This window comes from Thalia democratica, chromosome 2, assembly GCF_965202585.1.
Source record: "Thalia democratica chromosome 2, ktThaDemo2.hap1.1, whole genome shotgun sequence".
Taxonomy (NCBI): domain Eukaryota; kingdom Metazoa; phylum Chordata; class Thaliacea; order Salpida; family Salpidae; genus Thalia; species Thalia democratica.
In genome coordinates, this window is record NC_139166.1 from 71966878 (window position 1) to 71993990 (window position 27113).

General features: G+C 24.9%; 1 protein-coding gene across 1 annotated transcript; it reads left to right on the top strand.

Moving 5' to 3' along the window:
* Positions 1-5016: 5016 nt before the first annotated feature.
* Positions 5017-19473, top strand: LOC145829905 (uncharacterized). The gene is made up of 7 exons (XM_082937777.1): positions 5017-5083; positions 5366-5512; positions 6464-6665; positions 7870-7970; positions 13096-13175; positions 18049-18116; positions 19028-19473. Exons 1-7 carry the CDS (start codon positions 5078-5080, stop codon positions 19201-19203), a joined length of 780 nt encoding a protein of 259 aa, XP_082793903.1. The 5' UTR covers positions 5017-5077; the 3' UTR covers positions 19204-19473.
* The last annotated feature ends 7640 nt before the right edge of the window (positions 19474-27113 follow it).

Below are 27113 nucleotides of genomic sequence, written 5' to 3' on the forward strand. Positions count from 1 at the left end.
TTAAGTTAATGTTAACTTAATATAAACAAAACATATATTATTAATTTTATTCTAAATAGCGCAAGTTTATCTTTTAAAACCCTTAAATACTTAAATAGTCTATTTAAAATTTTCTTGGTTGAAACTATACTTGGTTTTTGAAACAAAAAAAAACAACTAGTTACATTTAACCAGTCTGTGTTTTTAAAAGATAAAAAAATGTAAAAAAAAGATTGAAACATTTTACCAGTTAAATAAAGTAATTTACTAACTAAAAAAAATATTTTAGTTTTAGTAAATAGTTTTTAAGCTTTTTTTATCATTCTTTGTAAATTTCAATATAGTGATAAAATAATTGTAATATAAACATTTTTATAATCACATGTTAAAGCAAAAACCTATATTATAAAGAATTGACATATTAGTAAAACACTGTAATGTTTGCACAGTGTTTGTACACATAAAAACCTTTTTACTAAATAAAATAACTAATTGCATTGTCAACTTACTAAATCTAAGAAACTTTCCAATCCAAGTACGTGAGCTTTTGTATACACTCCAAGATGTTGTTGTTTGTAAGGAAAAGCAACATTTAAACTTTAAAAAAAAACTGCTAGAAATAATATATGTCTTTTTTCACATATTTAAGCTTAAGCAGTGAAGCTAATAAATGATTATAATGATAGTAAGAAACTTAAAAACAAAAATAATAAAAATACTGTTTATTTTTTCAAAGAAGCTAAATTTAAAATATTGTTTTGTCTAGAGTGCCAAATTTACATACTCGCGGGCTGCATTCCATTTAAATAAAAAACATATTCGCGGGCCGCAGATATACAATTTAGGGCCGCAGTTGGCCTGCGGGCCGCAGTTTACCGACCCCTGTGTTAGATGATAATCAACCGTAAGTAAATTTTAAAATTAAAACTTTTTTTCAGCCATATGTAATAGTTTTGTGTAAATAGGTCGGCTAGCAAGACTTAATTTTATAGTGTTTAACTACTACAGATTTTACTGCTACCATTTGAATCCTGATGCCGTATTTTATTTACTTTTGTGCCCATGATTTATTTAAAAACTTTAAAAGACATTACAAGCTTTTATTATACATTTAACAAAAGTTTAGTACATATATGAACATCTATAAAAAATATTAAGTATTATAATTGTTTTCTTTAAAACTTAACTTAGAAAAATACAACATTATTGCAGTAAATTAAAGCTGTTTATATTTTGCAAACAAAAAAGATCATATTATTTGATAAAAATGTAAAAACTTAAGGTTTTATATTATCACGTGCTAGAATCTAAATGTAAAAATATTAGTAGCGGTAATCTTAAAAAAAATTATACTCTATCTAGTTTTAAAAAAAGTAAAAAATCTTTGGGCTATATTTCAACATAAAATTTTTAAGATAAAATTTTTAAGATATAATTAAAAAAAAAGTTATACTTCTAGACGTCTCATAACAAAAAATAAAGACTATTCGTCAACTTTGATTTTCAATTCTTTTTTCTAGGTTTTGTAGTCTTGATATTTTACAAAAATTTTTTAATGTTGTTTCTATTTACAGCTTAAGTTAGGGTATTGATGTTTCTTTCATGCTTTAAGAAGCTTAGCAAAACCACAATGTTTGATTTTTTATAACAATTGCAGCTAGCTAAAATCCTGCATCTTTAAAAGTAATAAAATGAAAGTATTAATCTTACATTAAAAAGTTGTATTTGTTAAGAAAATGTTTTAATTATTGTGAACTTTTGTGCTTTAAACAGTACTCTTCACATTTTTTTTATTTACAATTGACTACAAATTTTATTTTCATGATAATTAATTAATTTTTTATGAATATTATACATAATTGAGCTAATTTTACTACTTTTTTATAATACGTTATGTTATACATGTTCAGTTAAAACTAATTTGTCCATCAAACAGTCTATGTTCATACCGTATTATAAGTATGCTCTGGTAGCTCTGAAAGTTTGAAAACATATTCTAGGAATCTATAAGGGTTATAAATTAATGTAAGGACAAAAAACATTTGAAAACAAAAAGTTAATTAAATCATCCAACTGGCCGTTTAAAAAACTTTAATTTTAAATAAAAATAATTAAAAGTTCTTATATTTCATTATTCAGAATTCATCATTTGTAAGCATTATATTTAGTTATTATATACTAATAGCTTTGACAAAATGCTATTTTAGTCATTTAAAAATGTTTACTATGTCATAACAATTTATAGAGTTATAAAAATTTTTAAAAGTAATTTTAGTTTGATTATATTCATAAAAGTTTATTAGCTTTGTATAAAATTGTTCTTTATGAGTACCATGACATATAGTTGTTTAATGTAAAATAATTTGTTATAGTTTAATTCTGTTTTGTGCTATTTTGAATACTGAAATACGTAGAGCCATCTGAATATTTAAGAAAATATATATTAATAATAAGAAAACAATGTTAAATTTCTAAACAAAGAATACTAAGTTTTTGATTTTAAATTTTTTAATTATTTTTAAAATTAAAGCTCCTCAAAAAATGTATAGTGTGAGGCTTGATGACCAAAAGGTCTTTTTTAACACCAATCCATTGACCATAGTTGTGAGCGTTTACATTTTTCTTTTTTTCATTAAAATACAAATGAAAATATCAAAGATCATAGTACTTAGGTAAAAAACCCAAAAAAGATAAGTTAAAATAGTTAAAAATTAAAGCTAGCAAAATAATCAAAAGTTCATTATTATTTTTTTAAGGTAGGTAAACATCAGAACTCACTCTCCCCTCTGCAACAATAAATGTTTTCTCAAGGTCAAGCGAGTGAGTTTAAGCTCATAATGTGTTATTCCATCTGCCGTATCTTTAAATTTATCAGGAAAAAAATTATCTTTTAATTAAAAAATAAAACGCAATCTATCTCTTAACAATAAAAAAATCAGAACTTTCAATTTTAACAAAATCTAAACAAAAACTTATCCTAACCATTTATTAAAAAAAACCTCTGGTGACACGCCATTTGGCAAACACTCACAAGGTTAAAATCTCAACATTTAAACCACATAGTGTGAAAAAATCCTGAAGCTCAAATCCCCAAGCAAATGCTGTTGACGTTCTGAACAAAACAACAATAATAACAATCCAATTATGACATTACTGCCACCAAAGTGATTCCACAACTAGCTGTTAAAAATAAGTAGCAAATACCATTAAGCAGTATAAATTAAAAAAAAACAACAAACTTCTAAATAAAAAAAAAAGGTTTATTGATAGCAGTAAGTGAACACAAATCTTGATCAATGTTTGAAAACTTGACAAATGATATCTCTCATAACAAAGTTTTATTAACAAAAGTACAACATCTCAACAGAAAGTTCCTTTATATAATAAAAATAAGATAAATAGCATAAAATATTTAAGTTTAGATTTATACAAAAATCAAAAGAGAAACAAAATATACAATTAACCTGTTTTTACACAAATGCACAAAAATATAAGACAATAAAACAATATACTCAGACATATGATTAAAAGCACAGTTTAATTTTGAACAGTTAATTAAAAGTTTATTAGCACTATGCATCAGCTATGCATCAGCTTTTCTCAGCTCTTCATTAATAACCCTGTTCACACAAGCAGGATCATTGTAAAATATTTCAAAAGTTTATTAAAGTTTTATAATTATTTAGTGTAAATAAAGGGCTGCCACACAATCTGACCACTAAGATAAGTTAAGAAGTTTTAAACTATTATTTGACAAACTTAAGCACAGTTTAATTTTGAACAGTTAATTAAAAGTTTATTAGCACTATGCATCAGCTATGCATCAGCTTTTCTCAGCTCTTCATTAATAACCCTGTTCACACAAGCAGGATCATTGTAAAATATTTCAAAAGTTTATTAAAGTTTTATAACTATTTAGTGTAAATAAAGGGCTGCCACACAATCTGACCACTAAGATAAGTTAAGAAGTTTTAAACTATTATTTGACAAACTTAGTTTGATTTTTCTGATAAACTAAGACTTTTCAAATAAAGTTTATTTTATGGTTTTAGTTATAATTTTTTTTTTTGAAACTGTATATTTCCAGATGTTTAAACTTTATGATATCATTGTATATTTTTATGTTTGGACACTTTTTGTAGAAGTTTTTACAGTTGTTGGCTGTTAATACTTTATTATTAATTTATCTTAAACTCAGGGTGAATCAGGCTTGAATATTGACTTAAGTTTTGTTTAATCTGTCATGCTTAACTAGTATTTTAATAAGTTTCTGATACTACTTTTGCTAACATTTAAAAGTTTGTTTGTTTAATGTAGAAAATTTTTCATTGTTGTTTTTTTGTCACTAGTTTTAATTTTTGTCTTTTTATGTGGTCAAGATATTTGTAAATTGCTTTGTAAGTTTTCTATGGAAAAAGTAGCTACATTTTTAAACGTTTCTAAAATCTTAAACAATTTTTTTTATAAAAAGTTCTCAAATTTACAAATATTCTTTAACTTTTGGTATTTGTATATTTTAGGTTAGATTTAGTTTTAATTTTGTTAATTAATTTTCATACGCAATTATTTGCTTCAAAATTTTTATGTTTCAGTATGTATTGTTCAGTATTTTATATTTCATTTGTAGTTGTAAGAAACTGTTTAATTTTTTTAATTTTCAAATTGCAAGCCAATAAATGAGAATACTAATTTTTATATATAATTGAATTTTCAAATATGAACATTTTTTAAAGTTTTAAGGTATTTTATTGCAGCTTGTCATTGAAAATTAAATTCAACTTAAGTAAATTTTTATTATTTATTAATAGAAAATAGATGGATAAAATAATAACTAACATTTTTAGCATAACATATATAAAAGTTTTTTTTTGCATTTCAAATTGTTATGTAATTGTAAATGTGTATCAGTTTGTTTAAAATTATTCTTATAAAAAACATTTTAGAAGTAAAATTAAAACAAAGTATGGACAAAATAATAACTGGCATCAACAAAACCACACTTTCAAACAAGCCAGCAAAGAGCGTTCAAAACCAGAAGAAGCAGTTTGCCTCTCCTGCGAATTTGACTAGAAAGCACAGAAAAAAGAAGTCAAAATCTATGGAGGTAGCTAATTTTTTTAAAGTTAGCGCATATGGGCTTAAGAACTTAAAAAAAAAACTAAACATTGATTCTTATTGTACCAGCTTAAATTATAAACTATTAGTCAGTTTCTTAAAGAAAATTCAAATGTTAGTTAAATTTTGAGGTTTACAAATTTTGTAAAATGTCTTCATAGTTTATTGGTTATAAAACAAAGTAGAACCATTGCAGTTTTTTTTTCCGAAGTTATAAGCATTGATTTATTTTTCTAGCAAAGATTTGTTTAACAATCAATAAATTTTTAAGGTTGAAATGAGCCTGCTGTGTATTGAGGAAGGAAAAGAACATAAAGCGAAAGGCTCCAGAAAGAAATTAAAGAAGAAAAAGTCAAAAACAGAGCTTGACAGTTCAATAAGCGAGAAGAGTGAAACATCAGAGAACGAAGCTGGCGTGGTCAGTTGGATAATGTAATTAAACATTGAAAAAGTTAAAACTTTTAATTTAGTTTCTATCTTAATTATTTCATTGTTTAATTTTGATATATTATCATATATGAAGTAGTGTTTTGAATGATATAAAAACATGGTGAAATATTTGATACTATCATTAATGTTTTACATTTATTCTGATTTAATGATCATATACAGTACAATATTATCCTTAATAAAAAAAAATTGCTTATAAAAGTTCTGTCCTTACAGTTGTGTTATTAATGGGTGCACGACTATTCAAATTCCAACAATTCAAATTCTTTTGAAAAATTGAAGGGGCCACAAACAAAAAAGTAATGTATATTTATCTAAAATAAAAAATGCGTATGTAGGTCATATTAATATCTACGAGCCATTTTTTTTTTGCAAAACATTAAATATTTTTTGAGATATGGCCTAAATAAAGTAAAAAACATACTTATTTTTAGTAACTTAAAAATATCTTGAAAAATATATTACATTTTTCCAAAAAGAAAAAAGTGGCTTACAGATATTGATAAGATCTATATATTTATTCTTTTTAAATTTATATTACTTATTGAGATATAGTCTTAAACATTTTTAAAAAAATTTGAGTTGTCTGAATTTGAATTGTAATGTAACCTTTATTAATTTCATATATTTTTCAAGTAAAATTTTCCTGTTAACAAGAAATTAAAATTAAAAATTTAAATTTCCTAATGCTAAGTTTAAACCAAGTTCATATATATAGCTAGCAGAAGTTTAAGGCTTGATATTTGTCACCATAATAAAAACATTACTTATATGTCACTCCTACTGTAAAAACATATATTTTTCAACATTACTTTTTAGTATATAAAATAATTTAATTTCTATAATGTTTGAAATTGTTACATTTCAAGTATAAAATAATTCATTTTTTTAATTTAATTAATAATACTACCCCTTGCAGCTAGCAGACGACGAACTGACTGATTACGAGGAGGCCCAGATCAAATTGTGTGAGTGGAAAATAGATGAGTTTGTACCAAACAACAAGTTCCTACCGTTGAACAAGGAGGAGAAAGAGTTTAACGAGATACTGAACAAGACACTGCCACTGTTGAGTACCAGCACAAATAACTTCATGCCTGTTCATCGTGGTGGGACAATGGGTAATTTATTTTTTAATATATTCATATGTACCACACAGATGTTTTTGTGTTAAAACTATATTCCGACTAACGGCGTTTCACTGCTCTCAAATAAATTTAAAAACATATCTACGGAGTCTCATTCTCAGAGATTTTTTGAGAATCCGTAGATCTGTTCTTAAATTTATTTGAGAGCATCTGTGGTGTATATTGTGATAAGCTTAGCTTATCAGGATCTCTAGGATTTAACGCCTTTTAGTGTTACATCTTATATATTTATATTTATTAATTTATATAAACTTTTTTCATTTATAACCCTAGCTGCTTTTATATTTAATGTGTTTATGTTTATTTACAAATTGCTTACTTTGCTAGCTTATATTAATTTCATACCTATTTACCGTGAGGCTAATATTTGTATGTTTATTACAGTGGAAAAGTAATTGTTTATATCTTTGAAATCTAATATTACTTACTCTAAAATGCTGCTATAAAATGTTTATACTACAAAACGGTGCTTTTGATTGATTAAGTATTGTATTTTGATTGAGCTTTTTACATGTATTTCTTAATTAAAATATAGTCCTTTGTTCAGTAGTCCTTTATGCAGTAGTTTAAAATTGTTGTATTATTTCATAGTATACAATAAGAATTCATAGTATTTAATGAAAATACTGGTTATTTATTCATCAATCAACTTTAGTTTGTACGGAACACAAAATTAAAACAAAATGGTATTTAATTTTTCAAATTCTAATAAAAGTAAACAAGTGTTTGACTTATTTGTTTTTTTTCAAGGTGTAACGGTTTTGTTTAAACCAACAAAGAAAATAAACAAAATGTTTGTTTAAATTTGTCATGAACTCATTTAAACGTTTTTTGTTAAATATTAAATAACAATGTACTAACTAAAAGTTAAACAATTGTCTTTACTAATTTTACATTTTTAAATATATAAATGATGTCTGTAAAAAATTTTTTCGATTAATTTAATTAATCATGTGTAAAACTACATAACTTTTATAAAATACTTTAAACTAGGTTCAAAATAAAATAAAATATTATGATTTAATACTTTATATGTAACCAATAAAAGATATTTGTTTATCAAGTTAAGTAAGCGAAGTTAAATTAAACAAGTTAAGATAAGTTAAGTAAAAAGTTTTGTTTAAGTTAAAGGCTGCTTTTAAAATTAAGAATAAAACAAAATAGATTTATTTATTAGGTAGAAGAAGTGAAGGTTTCAACAGAAGATACATGAAGTTTAACAACGGATTGTCCTCAAGAGCCTACAAAAGGGCTAAACGAAGAAACAATAAAAACATGGTTAGTTTGATACTTTCTAAAATTTTACTGAAACTTTTTAGCATTTGTTTTACTTAGACTGATTATAACTGAAACACGTCGAAAAATTTTAGTTTGCTTTTTTTTAGTTTTAAAATGTTGCAAAATTCTCTACTCTTGTGAAACTTTTTAAATCAAACAGAGTAAAATAAAGAACAGTTTAGTTAGTGCAAAATTGTGTGATTAGTATTTTGGGTTAATTTAAACTACATAATTTAGAAATATCTTAGTTTTAGCATAAGAAAGTAATAAAAAGCACAAATAACGCAATTAAATATGTTTATTGCTTTTAAAATTTTATTTTTAACTTAAAAACATGTGGTTTTAAAAATATCGAGCAAAGTTACATTAAACATGCATGTTTTTTGTTAAACAATGATTTATGTACAACACATATGTGTGTTGTCATAAAGTATAAAACTGTAAATTAATTAGTGTCAAGTCAAATCGTGACTTATTAACCTAAAATTAACTAAGAAAAGTATAAAGTTAAAACTTTGTTGAAAAATATTTAACTTAAATTTTTGCTACCATGCAACAAAAAAAGCTAATTGCTTAAAAACTGTATGTTAAAATAAATAAGTATATATGTTGATTAAACACTAAATTTTACTTAGTTCTGTTCGACAGAACAGCTTTTCAGTCAGTTTATTACAGTAAGGTGTTAAAAAATAAGCTTAGATGCACATTAAGTTAAGCAAGAAAACTACAGAGATTGTTACGTTACCAAAAAAAAATCAGCAAAATAATGAAACTGACATATGTATACATTTATATAATCATTTTATCTGTAACATAGAATTATAAACTATTTATATAAACATTTTGGGCAAGCTGTATAGAAAAATATTAATTAAATTAGAGTTGACAGCTTTAGTATTGTTTATTTTGAGATTAAAATAATAACAATCTACAAACATTACCATCAAATCGATAAGACTTTAAATTTTGCTAGAAAATACATTATTTTATTTTGTTTCAATATAAATAATTTACACCGTTTGATATAAAACAATACTTTTTAAATAACATTGTGCTAGTTTTAACAATTTGATGATGTTATATATTATATATATCTTGTATTTTTCATGAAAAAAATTCAAACTGTTATAAATAGATTTAAATTTACTTATTAGTTTGTATGAAAACATTATATTAAAGTGAATAAAAACCAAAATTATAATAAATGTTTTCAAAGTTCTATTAAACATGTAATATAAGTCAAATTTCAATTAGATAATTAAGGGACTTTTGAAATTGTAAAAAATATTTTAAAGTTAATTTAAAGATGAGTTTTAAAAACTATGAAACACAAAACTTTTTACAAAATTTTCAAAGGTATGCCAGTGAAATAGAAAAAGTTGAATTTTATTGTTGTTTTTAAGCGTAATTAATTTTTTCTTTTAAAAAAGTTCTCAAAACAAAACGATCGTTACAAAATTTAAAACTAATTATAAATGGGTTTGGATGTTTTTTTACCACGAATAGACCTCACCAAACTGAAAACATAGACAAGTAATTTTTCAAAAAGTGTCAAATACAAATATAAAACTAAGCTTGCAAAGTTGTTTATGTTTGAAAATAAATCCGTTAGTTAAAAAATTTGATAATCTATATAAAAAATATTTGTAATTTGTTAGATAATTATCAATAAAATATCATAAAATAAGTTAAAAATTAGCTTAATATTTTTCAGTAATTAATCATGTTGACAATAAATTTATTGATTTTATTTAAGCTTGTGTCAAACAGGAATTTAATGACTAACTAAATGCTTAATGACAAGTTACAATGAAACATGACTTTATTTAATGAAGTTTATTGTTTTAATCGATAGCTTAACTTTTAATGAGCAGATTTTAATGGCAATCAATAAACTAAAATAAAAAGTATATTAAGTGAGCTTGACTGACTTATTGGAAAGTTTTGATTGGAAATTTTCCAATTTTATAAAACTGTTTTTGATAGCTGTACATTATGGTAGTTTTAAAAATAAAAAATAGTTTCTCTTGAAATTCAATGTTTTCTAATAAAAATTAAACGAAATTTAAATACTTAATTATTATTTGTTACTTTATTGTTTTAAAAATAAGTCTATATAACTAAAAACATTGTAGTTTTGTAATGTATTTTAGTAATATATAATATAATTCTTAAGTATAAAATATGCATTTTAGTTTTAAAATATTTCTTTAGTTTGATAGTTGTTGTAAACACTTTTGAACTTGTATAGTTGCAAAATTAACCGCTGAATTGTAACTTTTTTAGTTTACGGATTAACACAAAAGTTTTGTTTTTAATTAGTAGCTTGTGTGTGATTATTTTCTATATTAATTTAGTATAAAATAGCAAAGCGGTAGACGGTAAAAAGTTATTAATTGATATTTTTCAATTTTATTTATTGGTGAAGTTTAAATACTTATGTTTGAGGTAAGTAACAAAAGTAAAGAGGTAAGTTAAATTAAACTTGCATATGATGTGCCATTGTGATGTCATAATGTAACAGTTTTTTTGCAAATTTAATCGTTTTCAGCTGAGTGATAACATGTTTAGCTAACATTGTAAATTTTTTTCTTTTGTTATATGACAACTTATTTTTTGACAAACTTAATTTAATTATTTTGTTTTTGTATTATATCCAACACAAAACAGAAAACTTAATAAAGTTATTTAAATATATTTTTTTGAAATTTATATTTAAAGTTATACAGTAAAGTTTATAAAATTAAGTTTTTACAGTATTAGTACTATTTAAGTAAAAACTTTTATAATTAAAATAATGTTTGTGTATAGTAATCATATCAGTAATTTTATGACTAGTTTATTTGATTAAAAATTGTTTTATTATCAAATTTGATAAACTGCATTTTGGATTTTAATTGTTTTAGGATGTAGTACTTGATATTAATATTATTTTTAAACTATGAACACCAAAATAAACAGAGCTCTAAAAATGTTTTAAGTATATCAATGTATAATAAAGAAATTAGTTTTTATTGTTGTTTCAAGTCTTTATTATTTTTGAATTAAAAAACAAGATTATGTAATTAAAAACTAATTAAAATAATACTAAAATATACTAAGTTTTTTATTTGAACTGTTATATAAAACATAAAACTAAAAATAGTTAATTTAGTATTGCTTAATAAGAGTTTAAAGCATATGTGTATATATATATATATATATATATATATATATATATGATTATGAAGTTTGTTATGTTTGAATATAAATCTCTCTGATTTTAAGTTGAGTTTTTTATTGAATTAAATTAATATTATTAATATCATAAAATGGGTAACTATTCTAGTATTTTCAGTAGTTGGTTAAAAGTAAAATAAAATGTTTTTGGTTATATTCAATTTTGTGTTAGATAGGAATTTTATGAATAAGATAATTATTTATTTATACTTCCAAAAAAACAATTGTTTTATTATTCTTAAAGGCATAAAATTTATAAGTTTGAGTAAAACGCACATGCTAATTTAGATAAAAATATTTTAAGTTTATTTAGTTTTTTATCATACAAGTAATTTATGAATAAACAAACTAAAACTCATGACTAATTAAAACAAAACATAACATTATTAAGTGAGGCTAATCAATAACTTGACTTTTAAAGCGTGAGTTTAGTTAGCAATCAATATAATAAATTAAAAAACAAAAATCCAATAAAAACTATCAACTGTGTTTGCTTTACTTTTTGGAAAGTTTTGATTGGAAATTTTCCAATCAAAAAAATAATCAATAGTTGGAATTTTGTAATAGTTTTTAGTGTTAAGTTTTTGTTTTTTTTTTCTTAACTTGTCTGTCTGTATATTAAGTTTATATACACACATGTTCTTATTTGGTAATCTTATGTAGTGTTTTTTTTTTACTTTTCAAGATTATTCAATCATAGTATATATAATCATAGTATATAATAAATGAAAAATATTGTAATAAATTTTAAAATTTAAACAGGGTCATTTGAAACTTAATTTTTAGTTATAAAAATTAAAAACACTGTTTTATTCTAACACTGTCTAAATTTCAATTTGTATAAGAAATATGATTTAAGTATGCTTTACAAAAAAGTATTTATTCTGAAAATAACAAATGACCTTTTCAAGATGTTAGACATATCTTTTCAAGATATTTTCAAGATGTTAAAATCGAAGTATAAAACTAGTGCCACAAAAATGTTAATGGGATTAACAAGACGTGTATTAGGGTTAATACACATTATAATACCTTTATTTTTGAATAAGAATTTAGCGGTCGGCCAAAACAACATATGCTGCAAAAACTAGAACATAAAAGCTTTTGTGTAATAAGGTTTTTTTTTTGGTAGAAACCTTTATATAAATAAGCAATATAATACAAAGAATATTGCTACAATACTTGTATTATATTTCAAAGTAGCGATATTTTCATAGAAAATTAAAGTATAATAGTTTTTTATTGAACAACTGTGGTTTTAAACATAGTAGGAACCATTGACTTTTAACTTTTGCAGCGATTAATATTTTCAAGGTTTGATCTTTTTTTTTTGCCTTGCTGATTTTAAGTGTAGTTGACACCTTAAAGTTTTAAAATTTATGTTAAAAAAGTATGTTCAACTAGTTTTCAATCAACGTCTGTTTAGATAAATATTGAAATTTTCAAGTTTTGATAGGAACTACATTATCATTTTACGACTTTACAGTGTTTTTTCCACAGAATTGCTACTCTTAATTGAAGCTGACTTTTTTAGCTACAAATTAGTTTTTCATGTCAATTAATTTGTAATTAATATCAAACTATGTAGTTTATACTTTTACAGCCGGAAACAGCAATGATAGAAATTGCATGACAATATTTTTATTTAAAATTTGAAATTTTATTTGAAACTTGAAATAACAATTACACTGGAACTTTTATTTGCGATACTTATTTGGTAATTTATTAAATTAAAGTTTTTTAGATTTCTGTTTAAAAACTTGCTTTTTGGAATGTTTTTAACTTTTTTGTTTAAAATAATACAATATTACAAAGCTGTAGTACAAACCCAATGACCTTTGTTAAAAATTTTTTACTAAATATTATATAATATTTCTTACTAATTATTATAAAATAATTTTTGCAGCCGCAATACAAACCAAAGGAAGAAGTTTCAAGCAGCAGTGAGAGCAAATCGGTTGTTAATACTGAAGTTGGATATTTCGAGTTAGTTTGAATATAATATATAAATACTAACTGTTTATTGTTTAGTGGATGTAAACTTATTGTTCATATAGAAATAGGAAATTTCGAGTTAGTTTCATTATTAAATGTTATATAAAAATAATAACTGTTTATTGTTTAGTGAAAGTAAATCTGTTGTTAATAGAAATATTGGAAATTTCAAAAAAAAAAAATGTTTTTGATGGTAAAAGAAAGTAAAGTGAAGTAAACCAAGTTACAAAATAGTTAACGTTTTATTACTACAACAACTGTTAGGTCAGTTGTTGATAAAGATCTAAGGACCTGCACGTAAATTTTTTTTTCTTTTACATGTTTTAAAATTTAATTAATAATAGATTTAATTATGGTATATTTAAGATTTATAGATATAACAAAACTAGTTTAATTAAAAATATTTAGAATTTCATTATATTTTTGTTTATTATGTATATTAGTACAATGTTTATTTTCAATATTTAAACAATATTTAATTAAGTAAAGAGATAACGACTTATAAATTAAAAAAACAATCTTTTAAATAATTATTGACAATTGAGTTTTAATCGTTTTGATTATAAGTAGTGATGTACCGGACCCACAATTTCGGGTCCGGCCGGACCCGGATCCGGACTTTTTTTCAAATTAGAATCCGGCCGGAACCGGATCCGGACTTTTTTTTCAAATTAGAATCCGGCCGGAACCGGATCCGGACTTTTTTTTTCAAATTAGAGTCCGGCCGGAACCGGATCCGGACTTTTTTTTCAAATTAGAATCCGGCCGGATCCGGATATCAGACAAAAATGGCAATATCCGGCCGGACCCGGACCCGGATAGTGAGTCCCGTACATCACTAGAATAAACTAGCCTGAGTCAGAACGAGTTTTTTAAAAACTGAAAAAAAAAAGAACTTTAATCTAATAATAAGTAGAACAGCTAGCCACAAGGTTTACAAATTTAGGTGTTATTTACAATTAAAAACCTGAAATCAAGTTCTTGACAAAATACACTAGAAAATTACAAAATATTGAAAACTGGATCAGCTCAAACTCATTTAAAATCTAAAAGAAAACTAGCCTGAGTTTTTATAAAAAACTAAACTAGCCTGAGGCAGTCCAAGATTTTCTAAAATTCCCAAAAATTTTCAAACTAGCAGGGTTGCCACTGTTTGAGTCAATAAATCTAGCTAGAGTGAGTATCAACAAGCCTGACTCAGAATAAGTTTTTAAAAACTGAAAAAAATTGCTTTAATCTAATAATCAGTAGAACAGCTAGCAAAGGTTGACAATTTGTTAGTAAATTTGTGGACTGATTGTGGTACACTTAACTTGTTAGTACTACCCATCATAATTAAATCCTACCTTATTTAATTAATATCTAACAAATAATAAATTCTGACTGAGACTACTTTTTATAATCAGACACGACAGTTTTGAGTGATGAATATTTTATATAAAGCACAACAAGAAATACTAGCATATACAAAATTATTAATCACTTTGGTAACACTTTAAAAACTGGAAGTTATTTAAATCTATATCAAAAGACTTAAAAAAAAACTAAAAATTAAATAAAACTTTTAGTAAACAAGAAACAGTAAGATTTTTAATAAACTTTTAAACTATAAACCTGGCTTAAATATTTAAACAATTAAACACCTGTTGAAATATTCACTTTTAAAACAAAACACTACTTACAATAAGCATTCACAAAAACGTTCAAGATATTTTGTTGCTTCAAGCTACACACCAAACTAACTAACTGCTTATATATAAACTGCCTGTCATGTTCTGATGTTTTGTTGCATCAGTATTTAGTTTGAAACATTTCGTCATATGACTCTCATTGGCTCGTACATTCAACCGTATTAACTCTTAATATTCTCTCAGCTCAACTTTAAACAATAAATAATGCAAGTATTCCTTCCAAAGTTTTCAATTTTACAACATAAATAAAGAGTTGCATTTCATGAAATGTTTATTTCATAGTTTAAATGTAAACAAATGTAAATTAGTCAGGTGTACAAAATGAGCGAATCACGGTAGGTGTTTAATTTTAACAGACGAAAATGACTCTTATTAATTTACACAGGGTTTGTTTTTGAAAAAATACTTTTCAGTATGCTCTTTTTTACTAACTAGATCCGGGTCCGGCCGGATCTCTGTTAGGATCCGGCCGGACCCGGATCCAGACTTTTTTTTCAAATTAGAATCCGGCCGGAACCGGACCCGGACTTTTTTTTCAAATTAGAATCCGGCCGGAACCGGATCCGGACTTTTTTTTCAAATTAGAATCCGGCCGGAACCGGATCCGGACTTTTTTTTCAAATTAGAATCCGGCCGGATCCGGATATCAGACAAAACTGGCAATATCCGGCCGGACCCGGACCCGGACAGTGAGTCCGGTACATCACTAATTATAAGTTTATTTTTTACTTTAAAAACTTAAAACCTTTTTTTGTTTCACTTTAAAAAACTTGATATTTTGTTAGTTTGAAATTTACCACTTAGGGTTTGTAATCAAATGTTTGTTAGGTAAGTAGTTTCAATATCTTTTACTTAGTTTTATTTTATAATTAAAATTAAAACAATATTTAAACAGTTTTTTAACTAAAATGTTTATTGAAATATTTTAAAAACCTAGTTTGGATCACAATCTGCAAATAATTTGATTTAATTTTATTTTAATTCTCAAAGTAAAAAAAGCTGTAATGAATTTAAATGTTATATGTAAATTAAACAAACGCATATTTCAAAACTTTTTTATTGATACTTAGATATTTTATTACTTTCTACTGGTTAAATAAATCATCTTATTCTAATCTAATTTATTAAAAAAGTATTTTAAGTAGCTTTTAAAAATATATTGATGTAATTTTATTACGTTGTTAAGTTTTTACAACAAACAAATATTTGTTTGCTTTCAACAATTAGGTTCGGTGTTTTCAAACTTAATTAAATTTCAATGCGTATTCTCCCATGCATTATTTATATAAAAATATTTACTACTGTCATCTTTTACAACTTTTAGTGTTGTGCAGTTTAAAAAAGATTATTTAAGTAAAGTTAAAACATATTAGTGAATTTTAATTTTAAAAATTATACTAGAGCTCTATAGAGCTAATTAAATAAAAATGAGTAAATAAATATTTTACTGAAGCTGATTTGTGTTTAATCTGACTGATAAAAAACTAAAAAAAATTGTTGTATAAAACCACTGAGAAAACCTCAAACCTCTTAAGTCTAAGTAGTAGTATCCCTTAGCGAGTAAAAATTAATCTCTTTATTTTCGGAATAGTGTTAAATTTTGTTTTTGATTAATGTGATTAACATAGCATTAAAAAGATTAGCGTGTTTTCTATTACTTTGTCTTCAAATAACCCTCAAAATAAAAAGTTATAAATTTAGTTTAATTTTAACATAAGTTAAAAATTAACTTTTTTTTGTAGAAACAACGAAGTTGTGTAACACAGATATTTAAATCATTACTTTTACGTTTTACGATAACATCCTAAAATTTCATGCTAAACATTACCTAAATTGTGGTTTAAGCTCGTAAAAAATTATTGTTGTTTTCTACTAACTTAACATATATAAATAGCTATACTTGAGTGCATAATTTATTTATAAATACTGATATTGTTGTAAACATGTTTTCGTACACTTGTACAGTTGAAAACAACATTTCTAAATAATCTAATATTAGAGTAAAGTGTAACAGATTGAGACTAGTAGTTGTATTTGTTTACAGGTATATATTATATCAAAATAAAGTTATACATAAGTTTATATGGTATAAATGTTGTGAAATCTTTTTAAAATTTGACGGTTAAACTAAATTGCATGTTTCCCTCAAAGGAAGAAAAAATTGTGTTTAGTATTATTGTAATTAAAGTTTTTTACTAGTTGAAAAGTCGATAAATATATTTTATATTTTAAATGAAAAAGATAATTCTTAACACTTAAAATGTAGTTTTCATATTTAAGGGCATAATAAATGATTTTTCGCTCTATTTTTAATAATTAAACTTTACTTTAATGGCTTTTAGTATGACAAGTTAATACCTCTTAATCCAATTAATTTTTTTAATAATTTTTATATTAAAAGTAAATTAATTAAACAAAGATATCATCAGTCAAATATTTTTGAGCATAAACAGATATGTAATTGATAAAATGTTAAAGCACCTAAAATCGATTTAGCTAATTACAAATTAGTATTATTATTTTCATTTAAATTTTGTATTGGTTTTATTACCAAAACTTTAAACACTTGTGTTATTTCAACTACGCTCAAATTTTAGGCCATGGTTCTTAAAAAAACACTTTTTTACTTATTGAATATAATTATTTAGTAATACTCATAATTAATACTTATTGATATCATAAATTAATAATTATTTTAACTGAAAAAATACTAAATGATTATTTAGTTGTTTTAGTACTTACACAATATTATGAACTCATGGTCAAACTGAGTTTCAATAAGCAATTTTATTACGGTAAAACTAAAATAAGCATGAAATTTATTTACATGAGCTTATAAACAATTCTCTCCAGTATATTTTGTGTTTTGTTTATGTCTAAATAGTATTTTTAAAGTGTTTAGTTTTCAATTTATGTTTGTAATATTGCTATTTTTTAAACAGAAATAAGAATGTATCTACATGGTAATTAAGCAATAAGCTAAGATATATAATTTTTATTATTTTTTATATATTCAATTAAAAAACCAGCACCTGTGTTTCACTAGAAGTTTTTAGTTAAAAATCGTTAAAATATCTAATTTTGTACTTGTTATATTTTTGACTATAAAGCTGGTTCCAAAAAAAGGTAACTCCATCTAAAAACATATTTAATATCTAAATTAATATTTTCAGACCGAGAAACAAACGAAGAAAATGCGCCAAAGATCAGAAAAGAAGTCATATTATTTTTGACGACACAGGTTTGTTTTTATAAGATTTATTTTTAGACTTAGGTGTTTACTAGAATAAGACATTTTAACATTAAAAACAATAACTAGGCTGAATTTATAACTTGATATTTTAACTTGATAAGTATAATTTTTGCGTAATAAACTTAAACTTTATTTTAAATTTAAACTGATGCCAATTACATGCAAATTATTCAATAAGGTCAATTTAATATGAATTAAAACAATTTTATGATTTTAGTTGAAAGGCATACTTGTTTTATAATTGATACTCTGTGAATAAATATATAGATATACATGTTAATATTTTGGTAAAATAACATCATTAAAATTTGATCCATAAAAAAGTATAACTGAAATCTTTATAAAAATAGAACTTAGTACAGTTTGAACGACCTGACAATAGTAAAATTAGTAGTATCATGTCAGTAAATAATGTTACATGTAAAAAAAAGAGATGTGGTATTAAACCTTATTGAAAATTTTTAAGTCAGTCTAAAAGCAATGTTCTCAGACTTTAATGAGACTGAAAATAAGTTATATTTTTATAGTACAATGAGTTTAGGTTCAATTTATATCTCATAGTAGTTAGTTGATTAAAAACAACTAATACTAATATTTTTTCAAAAACTAATCCCTGATAAAAAAAAATTAAATCAATTTACAACTTTAAACTTTCAGACTCTATTTCTAAAAAGTTTAGATAAATTTCATAGTACTAACTTTTTGTTTCAAAAATGAAGACATGATACACAACAATAAGGTAAGTTGTTGATTTCATAACTTTCTGAATTGTTGCATAGAGTTTTGGGTTAGGTTATTTACCTGACAATCTTTAAATTTACAACAACTTAAACTTTTTTTTTAAACTGATCCCTGATCTACAGCGATTAAATAGGTTTACAACTCTTTACATCTTTCAGACGTGGTGCTTCCCAACAACAACAAGCCGATCCCTCCCACCAACATCGGGTTCAAAATGCTCGCTTCCATGGGTTGGTCACCAGGTAGCGCACTACAAACTGACGGGATCGTCGAACCCGTGCAACCCAAGGGGAGGAGGAAGAGGAAAGGGGGACTGGGGTTGGGAGAAACGTAGTATGACGTCATAAAAAACATAATTTTAATGATGGAAGTTATACGTTGATGGAACTTTGGATGAAGTGATTTTTTTGGAAGCTTAAAGTAACCTGATGGCATAATTTTTTTTTTTTGAAATGTTTTGCTAGTTTTAGGTTGTTGTGATAGACGTTGAAAATAATTTTATAATTAATTTTAAAAAGTCGATTTACGGAAAACTAGGTTCTTTTGTTTAAATCTCGCAGTGTTTTGTTTGTTTAGGGATGTATAGGTTTTTTTAATAAAATAATGCAAGATTATTTAAATATTTTATTACTATTAAATAAGAATTTATTTTTCTCAGAAAAAACATATTTTTCTTTAAATTAAACAGAAAACCAATTATAATTAAAAATACATTATAAGTTTATGAATACATTTGTTGGGTGTTTGTCAGTTTAAAAAGTATAATTAATCTAGATATTAGATGCAAAATTCAATATTTTTGCTATTATTTCTTAAAAAAGTCTTTAAATTTTATTTTTAGCTGAAATTAGTAAGGGATAATTAAAATTGTCTTCAATCCAAAAGATAAAAGAAAAGCATAAAATTATAAATTTCGACTTAGTTTGGAAATTATTACTGCCACATTCTAAAATTTCCTTTAAAATATGTTAACTTTTTTTTTCATTGTAAATCCATGCCAAAGCTAGCTCGCTAAATACTCTTTAGAACTTAATTACTTTCAAATCCTTAAAATTTATAGTTGTAAATCCTTAATCCTAACCTCTTGGTAGATGTTGGTTTATTTTCTCTCTAATACTCAAACTAAAAAATCCATGGAATCCTCGATATAATTATTTTGAAATCTAGTGCCTTTAATTAAATTATTAATTGTACTTTAAGTTGCTTTCTTTCTTTTTTGTAAAGAATTCCTCAATTTATGTATGAAATTAAAGCTCTATTTTTACATTCTACTAGCAGATTATTTAATGTATAATTTAGTTATTGGTGTTGATAGTTTTGAACAGTTTTGTTTGTACGACTTACATTTATTTTTGGAAAAAAGTACACTTATAAGTTGGTTTAAATTTAAATTATATTCTTATTAGTAAAACACATAGCCATATCTCTCTTAAATTTCTGTTCAATCATTTTCAAATGTTAAGAAGACTTTAAATAAAAATACCCTCAAAAAATTCTCCATTTCAATTTTTTTAAATTAAATTTTAGTTGAAATTCCATACGATACGCTTATTTTAACACTTTGATAATTATATGTGTTTTTTGAAAACAGTGTTTTATTAATATTATTTGAACTTTGTTTTTATTTATCCAGTTTATTATCGAAATTTTTGCAAATAAAAAATACCTGTGTGTTTTAGTTCTGTTTTAAAATATCCATATGTTTTAATTAATTTCTAACATTATGATCATTTATGTTTTGTAGCTGATAAAATGCAATAACTTATTTTTTTTACTTAATTACACTTATCTAGTGTTGTTTTTAGATTACAACATTATATTTTTAAAAAGTAAGTGAAAATTTATTCTCTACTATTGTAGTCTAAAAAAACAAAGTTCTATTTATATTACATTTAACTAGTTTATATCTTAAATATAAAATTATGACCATATTTTCAGCATATTTAAAGTGCAACTTAAAAAAGAAAAATGCTCTAAATGTCAATTATCAATATATTAATCAAATAGTACTTAAAGTTTTTTTGAGTAAGATTTTGTTGTATTATTGTATTCTTTAACAATTATTTTTTTACATTTACTTCATTGATTTTTCTAAGCGCTGTAGTTCCGATCTCTAGAAAATTTATAAACCATAATTAGTACGTGTTTTAAGATATTGGTTGAATATTTTAACTAAAGTTTACGTTGCGCTGCATCAAAAAACAGTATGTTTTGTATTTACTTTAAAGACCACAACTAATGTTTCTTCTTAATTTGAAATAGTTATTTCAGCTTTACTGAAAAAGCTTTACTAATTGACTTTGAAAGTTCAGAGCAGTAGTTCTTAAAAAATTGAATAGTTGCGCACACTTGTAGAAAACTTATCATTTAGCGTTTTATAAAAATAATTAAGTTTTGGGTTTAGTTGTAAATCACGTACTTAAATAATTTTTAGAGAAATTTATTTTATTATAGTTTTTGAAAACTATTTTCTCTTGATGACAACTTTGCTATGTTGAGTAACGTATTAATGACATATTAAAAAACTATAAAGAAATTAGCGACCTTTTAAATCTCTCCCCTCCCTGTCTGCAGGACAACTGTATCCTAGTGCCTTCTAATTACCTTTGTGATTTTCTGCAAATTTTTAATATTTTGTACGTTTTTTCCTCACCCGGACAAGACGTTAAGCTGTATCCAAGTAAAGTATTAATCAATAACAAAAGGTTTCTTTGTACATTAGGTCCAATTATTCTTAGCGCTTTTTGCCGTTCAATAAACTAATTAGTATAAGCTTCTACATATTTTTTTCTGCATATCATTATTTACGTTTTTGTTATCAACTTGCCTGACAAGTTCGTTGTAGATTAAAAAAATAACTTTTAGCAACAACGATCTTAGAAAACTTTCAATTAAGATGTATAAGTTGAACAGAACCTTTTATATGTTTTTTTACCTGTCAAATGATACTATTAAATTTTACTTTGAGAGGTTAAACATTTAAAATAAAAAACACGTTATATTAATTACTAAAACTTTTAAAATCAACTTCAATTATCTTTATATTTTCAAAAATTGTTTAGTTGATGTACTACGACACAACACACTCTAAAAATCTAAATGATAATTTTTTTTTTCATCTTTATCGCTAAGAAAATAAAAACTAGAACTATTCTTGACGAGTAGATGTAACATAATTTCCAGGAGTGTACAAAATTGCAAGAGGGGAAAAATTGCACGAAGATACTTTTGCACGAGAGGATAAAATTGGACGAAGATAAAATTGCACGAAGACACTTTTGCACGAGCAATTACGAGGGTATTTTTGCACGGCTAGAACTTTTTTATCTTCTTTAATTTTAATATGAATGTTACCCCTAACCCTTACCCTCGATTAGTAGCTTTTTTTTAAATAAATATACACATATATTGATTTTTTTTTTCTCTCGTGCAAAAACGACCCTTTGTGCAAAATTGTCTTCGTGCTATTTTGAACCGTTCCCACTTTTGACATGTGGACCTGTATAAAGTTTATTTAAACCAAGGTTTCCCAAATTGGGCTAAGTGGCCCCTTTGCGGGACATAACAGAAATTTAAAGGGCCATAAGGTCATAAATTGAAACGTACACCAGATAGCCTGCAGTTGATGTCGAAGAGCAAAAAAAAGGTTTTAGGCGTTTTTAGTGGTAGCTTTTTGATAAACATTGTTGGAGGGGGCCATAGCTTTTATTAGCTTTGTGAATATAATTTTACTATGAAAAACCAAATTTTTTAAAATGGCATGGAAAAATATAAACAGGCCTAACAACCTGTAACAACAATATTTGATTTGTACAAAACTTTTTTTTATCTAAACACTTTTCAGACTTTGAGATGATACTCTTTGCTTTCTTAGCTAAAAATAATTATATAAAATTCGTTCAACCCTATAAGTATGTTCTAGCAAGTAAACACTTAAAAGTAGTGTATAAATATGCAACTTGTAAAAATAGTTTTAACCCTTTATGAACAGTGTCACGTTTTAATAGAAAAACCGTAAATTTTAGTTTGGCAGAATACTAATAAAATTATTATGTAATGTCTAAAAGAAAGTAAATAAACATTTTTTTAATCAAAAGACAAATGTTTAAAATAATTTCGGTGCCCAGTCCTAGTTTAAATTTATCAAAATACAAAAAATACTTAAAATAATTGCAGACTTTTTTGTTTAATTTAAGTTTTTGACAAAGAAAAAAAAAACTATACACAGATATAGATTGTTTATTGAACGACAAGAATAATGCGCTCAAATATTTTGTCCTAAAACCTGGTGCACGAAAAAATCTTTTGATTGGAACAGTTAAGTTTTAGCTTGCTGATCTTGATTGTTAGTGTGAAAGTAAACTTTTCTTTCTTCACCTTCAGTTTCTCTCGCTAATATTTGCAGATGTCGAATGCCTTCCACCGATTTCTGACTTTGTGGGTTTTCATAAACAATTAATTCGCATTCACTCAACTCTTCATATCCTTCTATCCAAACTTTAATTTCTTTATCTCTCGCGTTCTTATTTCCAAGCCACAAAACCCAATTGGTAACATCGTTTTCGTAATGGTATGGATACTTGTTTTTTATGAGAACCCGCTTATTTTCTGTTAAAATAATGTTTTTACGTATTATCTAACATCAACAGTTATAAGTAAATACAATGTGTAAATACAGGTTAAAAGAAAAAAAAATTACGTATATAAAACGTAACCAATTATAAGATATTTATTTAAAACTGCTAATAAAAAATATGTGTGTTAATTTTTCTTTCTTTTAGTAAATGTTTTAAAATGTTCACTTTAGCTTGTAGTTCCGCTTAAATTATTTGTCAGTAATGAACAAATCTTAACATTAAATACTTAGAGCTTGCATTTTTAAAACTTAAATTAACATTCTCGATTATTTTTGATTTTTATATGCACTCTAAATGGCAACTCTGCTGATAAGCTAATTTTGTGAAACAAACTACATTTGTACTTTAAAACAAAAAACCTTTTGATTAAAAAAAATATATACTATTTTAAGTCATCGTTTAAATTGCAACTATACCTTCAATAGGTTCTAAAACTTGTAACAATCCAGAATAGGCATGCTTTTCAGGCTGCATTTCAAAAACATCTTTTTTTATTTGAGACTCAATGTCTTTCCAAATTTTTTTGCTTTCGCCTCTGACAAAAGAATACTCGCGCGCAATTTGTTTCCTTCTATATACAAACATTTCTCCAACAAAAAAGCATTTTATCGCGAAACTCCATGGCAACGGTTTGTCATGACGTTCAAAACTGTCACGCTTTTCTATTTCCAACTCTTCACGTGAAACTTTGCACCTTTCTGTGGCAGCATCTTCTTGTGGAACTTGAATTAATAAAGTTTGTTTTATATTTGATAAAAAAATTGAAAAAGAAAATCTTAAGATTAAACGTTTTAAAATGTTCTTTAGAAATGTAAAATTGTAAAATTTATATGATAAACAATTAAAAATTTAATAATGTTGAGAAATAAAACAGCAGTTACCTTTGTCGAAATGTCGATAATAGTATTCCGTTGATTTTCTTTGTATTTTCACGGGAGTTTTATTTGAAGTTGGCCTTGACTTTTGGTCATTGCTGTCTGATAGTTCACAAGCATTTAACTATAGATTAAATAATAAAATATGAAGTGATTATGCATTTTAAGCATTAAACTTAAAGATTAATAAGGTAAATTTACTTCATAAACATTTAAGTTCGGTGGAAAAAAGTTTAAATGATCTAACTTATACAATTAAATGTTGTTTTGAAGAATTTTATTAAATTAATTTGTATTCAAATTACTGTCAAATTACTGTTAAATTACTTGTCAATATTGCTGTCAGAAAATATATTGTTTGTACATTTAATATTATACTTAGATAAGAATTGCATAATGTAGTTTAATTGTCACTTTTAGTTATTTTATTTATTCGTCGTTCACTCGTTTTTTACATATATTTCTGATGTATGAAACTTTGATTTTTTTGTTAAATAGTTTACAAAAAACATAATTAAAATAAATTAAGTTAATCAAAACCAAAAGAAGTTTATAGCGTAGTAAAATCCAATAAGATATATTTCTTTAAACATTTTTATATAAAAATTTGTATTCTGTTTAGTTACACATACCGACAAAGATTTCTTTTTCATATGAAGTACCTTCTTTCTCAGAGCTCAGTACTGTTGTTTCATAGCATTGTTTTCGCATTTCTTTTACCTCTAACTCAGCAGTTTCTTTGTCTTTCGAATGTTTAAGACTTAAACCATCTAAACTTTCTGATAATTCTTTTGACAAATTAGTTTCACCGCTGTTATCCATGCGTAATTAAAACAAATTAGTTCTGTAAATTTTCTTCATTTAAATGTTTACTAAAAACTAAACTAGCTTTTATTTTTGTACTATATTTTACTAAATAAATGTTATTTTAGTTGCCTGCTAAGTACTTTCACAGCAACTAACAAAGTTTATATAAATTACACAAACGCTAAATAAACTATTTTAGCTCATAAATAAAAAACCAAAAGCTTATGTGATAATGCCCCCCCCCATTATTTTCTGTTGCTGGTTTATATATTAATGTCATAAACTTTATTCAACATTATATCGTTCTCTTTATGTTAACTTGCATCAGTATAACACTTGATCTTGCGAGCTTTCTATTAAACGCTTGGATGCACATGGGTTTTAGCTCAAAAGTTTCCACTAAATTTAAACTGTTATCAAGTGTAATTTGATATCCTGTTAAACTTCCTTTTCTTCCACTGTTGAAAGATAATCGTCACTCTACTTCTCCTCTGCTATTTTGTTGGAAAATAAACAATACCCTTACTTTATAAATAAGAATAAAGTTACACATATTAAAATTTAAATTGGTCTTAAAACTACTCATGTTTTTCATACAAAGATATATGGCAAGCTAAAAAATAAAATAGCTAAACAACTTTTAACAAACGGTCATTTAGTTCTAAACATTTTCTATTTTTAAACACTAAAAATAAGTTAATGTGTTTTCCTAGCTTTAACAATTTACTTTAACTTCTATAACAATATTAAACATGTGTCACATTGTACTATAGAGATTGCAGCATTTGAAAACCAGGTAAATAACAAAAACACAAAAAATCACTCAGATGTCATGCCTATGATACAAATTCTTAAAGTTTTTCACCACCTTTAGTTAGTCTTTGCTGTCTTACTTTTATATGTCATTTAGATTTAAGATTTTTACATAGAATTTAACAATACTCACTGTAACTCAACTTGGTTAACAATCCTTTTTTACTTATTTGGAGTTATATTTGCCAAAAATTTGTTACTTATATGGGCTTATAGTTTGCCAATAATTTGTGAATATGGCTTGTAGTTTGCCAATACTTTTGGATTGAGCTTTTGGTTAGCCAAAACTGATTTAAGCTTATTGTTTGCCAATAATTTTTGACTTGGATTTATAGTTTGCCAATACTTTTTTGTGGACTTAAAATACTTAAAATTTGTCAGTTCAATTTTGACTTGTGGACTTAAAATTTTTCAATTCTGTTTTGACTTATGGGCATAAAACTTGTCATTTCAATTTTGACTTGTGGACTTAAAATTTGTCAATTTTATTCTGATTAGTTGACTAAAATTTTGTCAGTTCTAACTTGACTATGCGGACTTAAAAGTTGTCAGTTTTGTTTTGACAAGTGGACTTAATTTTGTCACTTCTAATTTGACTTTTGGGACTAAAATTGGAATAGTAACCTTAGTAAATTATTTGATCAAACTTTGTCACCTACTTTCTATGACTTAAGGACTTTTATTAAGTTTGTACCATTTTGGTTTACTTTGACTAAAATATTATCACTTATCTTATGTCACTTATATTATGACTTAAAAACTTAAATTAAGCCAACACTTTTTGTGGCTTATTTTGACTTAAGATTTGTCAATATCTTTCTTACTTATCACTTAACCCTTCTACGATATTTTGTTAAAAATGACCCCTATTGCCCATTAGCTTTCCTAACCCCCTATTTTTTCTTGTTATGAGTAAAAACTCAAAAACAATTAGGGCTACTCTATATAAACTACCTTATATAAAACTAGGCATGACAATGAATGAACAAATTGTATTAATGAACAACTGCAAACACTAAAAAATACACAAAGAACATCTTACTTTAAAAAGTACTTTAAATCTTGTCAAAACTTTACACAAGAATCAATCTAACAGCAGCATACTTTACGAA

Coding starts and splice junctions, on each gene's coding strand:
- LOC145829905 (XM_082937777.1), top strand. Junction 6,666..7,869: donor TCATCGTGGTGGGACAATGG/GTAATTTATTTT, acceptor TTTATTTATTAG/GTAGAAGAAGTGAAGGTTTC. Junction 7,971..13,095: donor GAAGAAACAATAAAAACATG/GTTAGTTTGATA, acceptor TAATTTTTGCAG/CCGCAATACAAACCAAAGGA.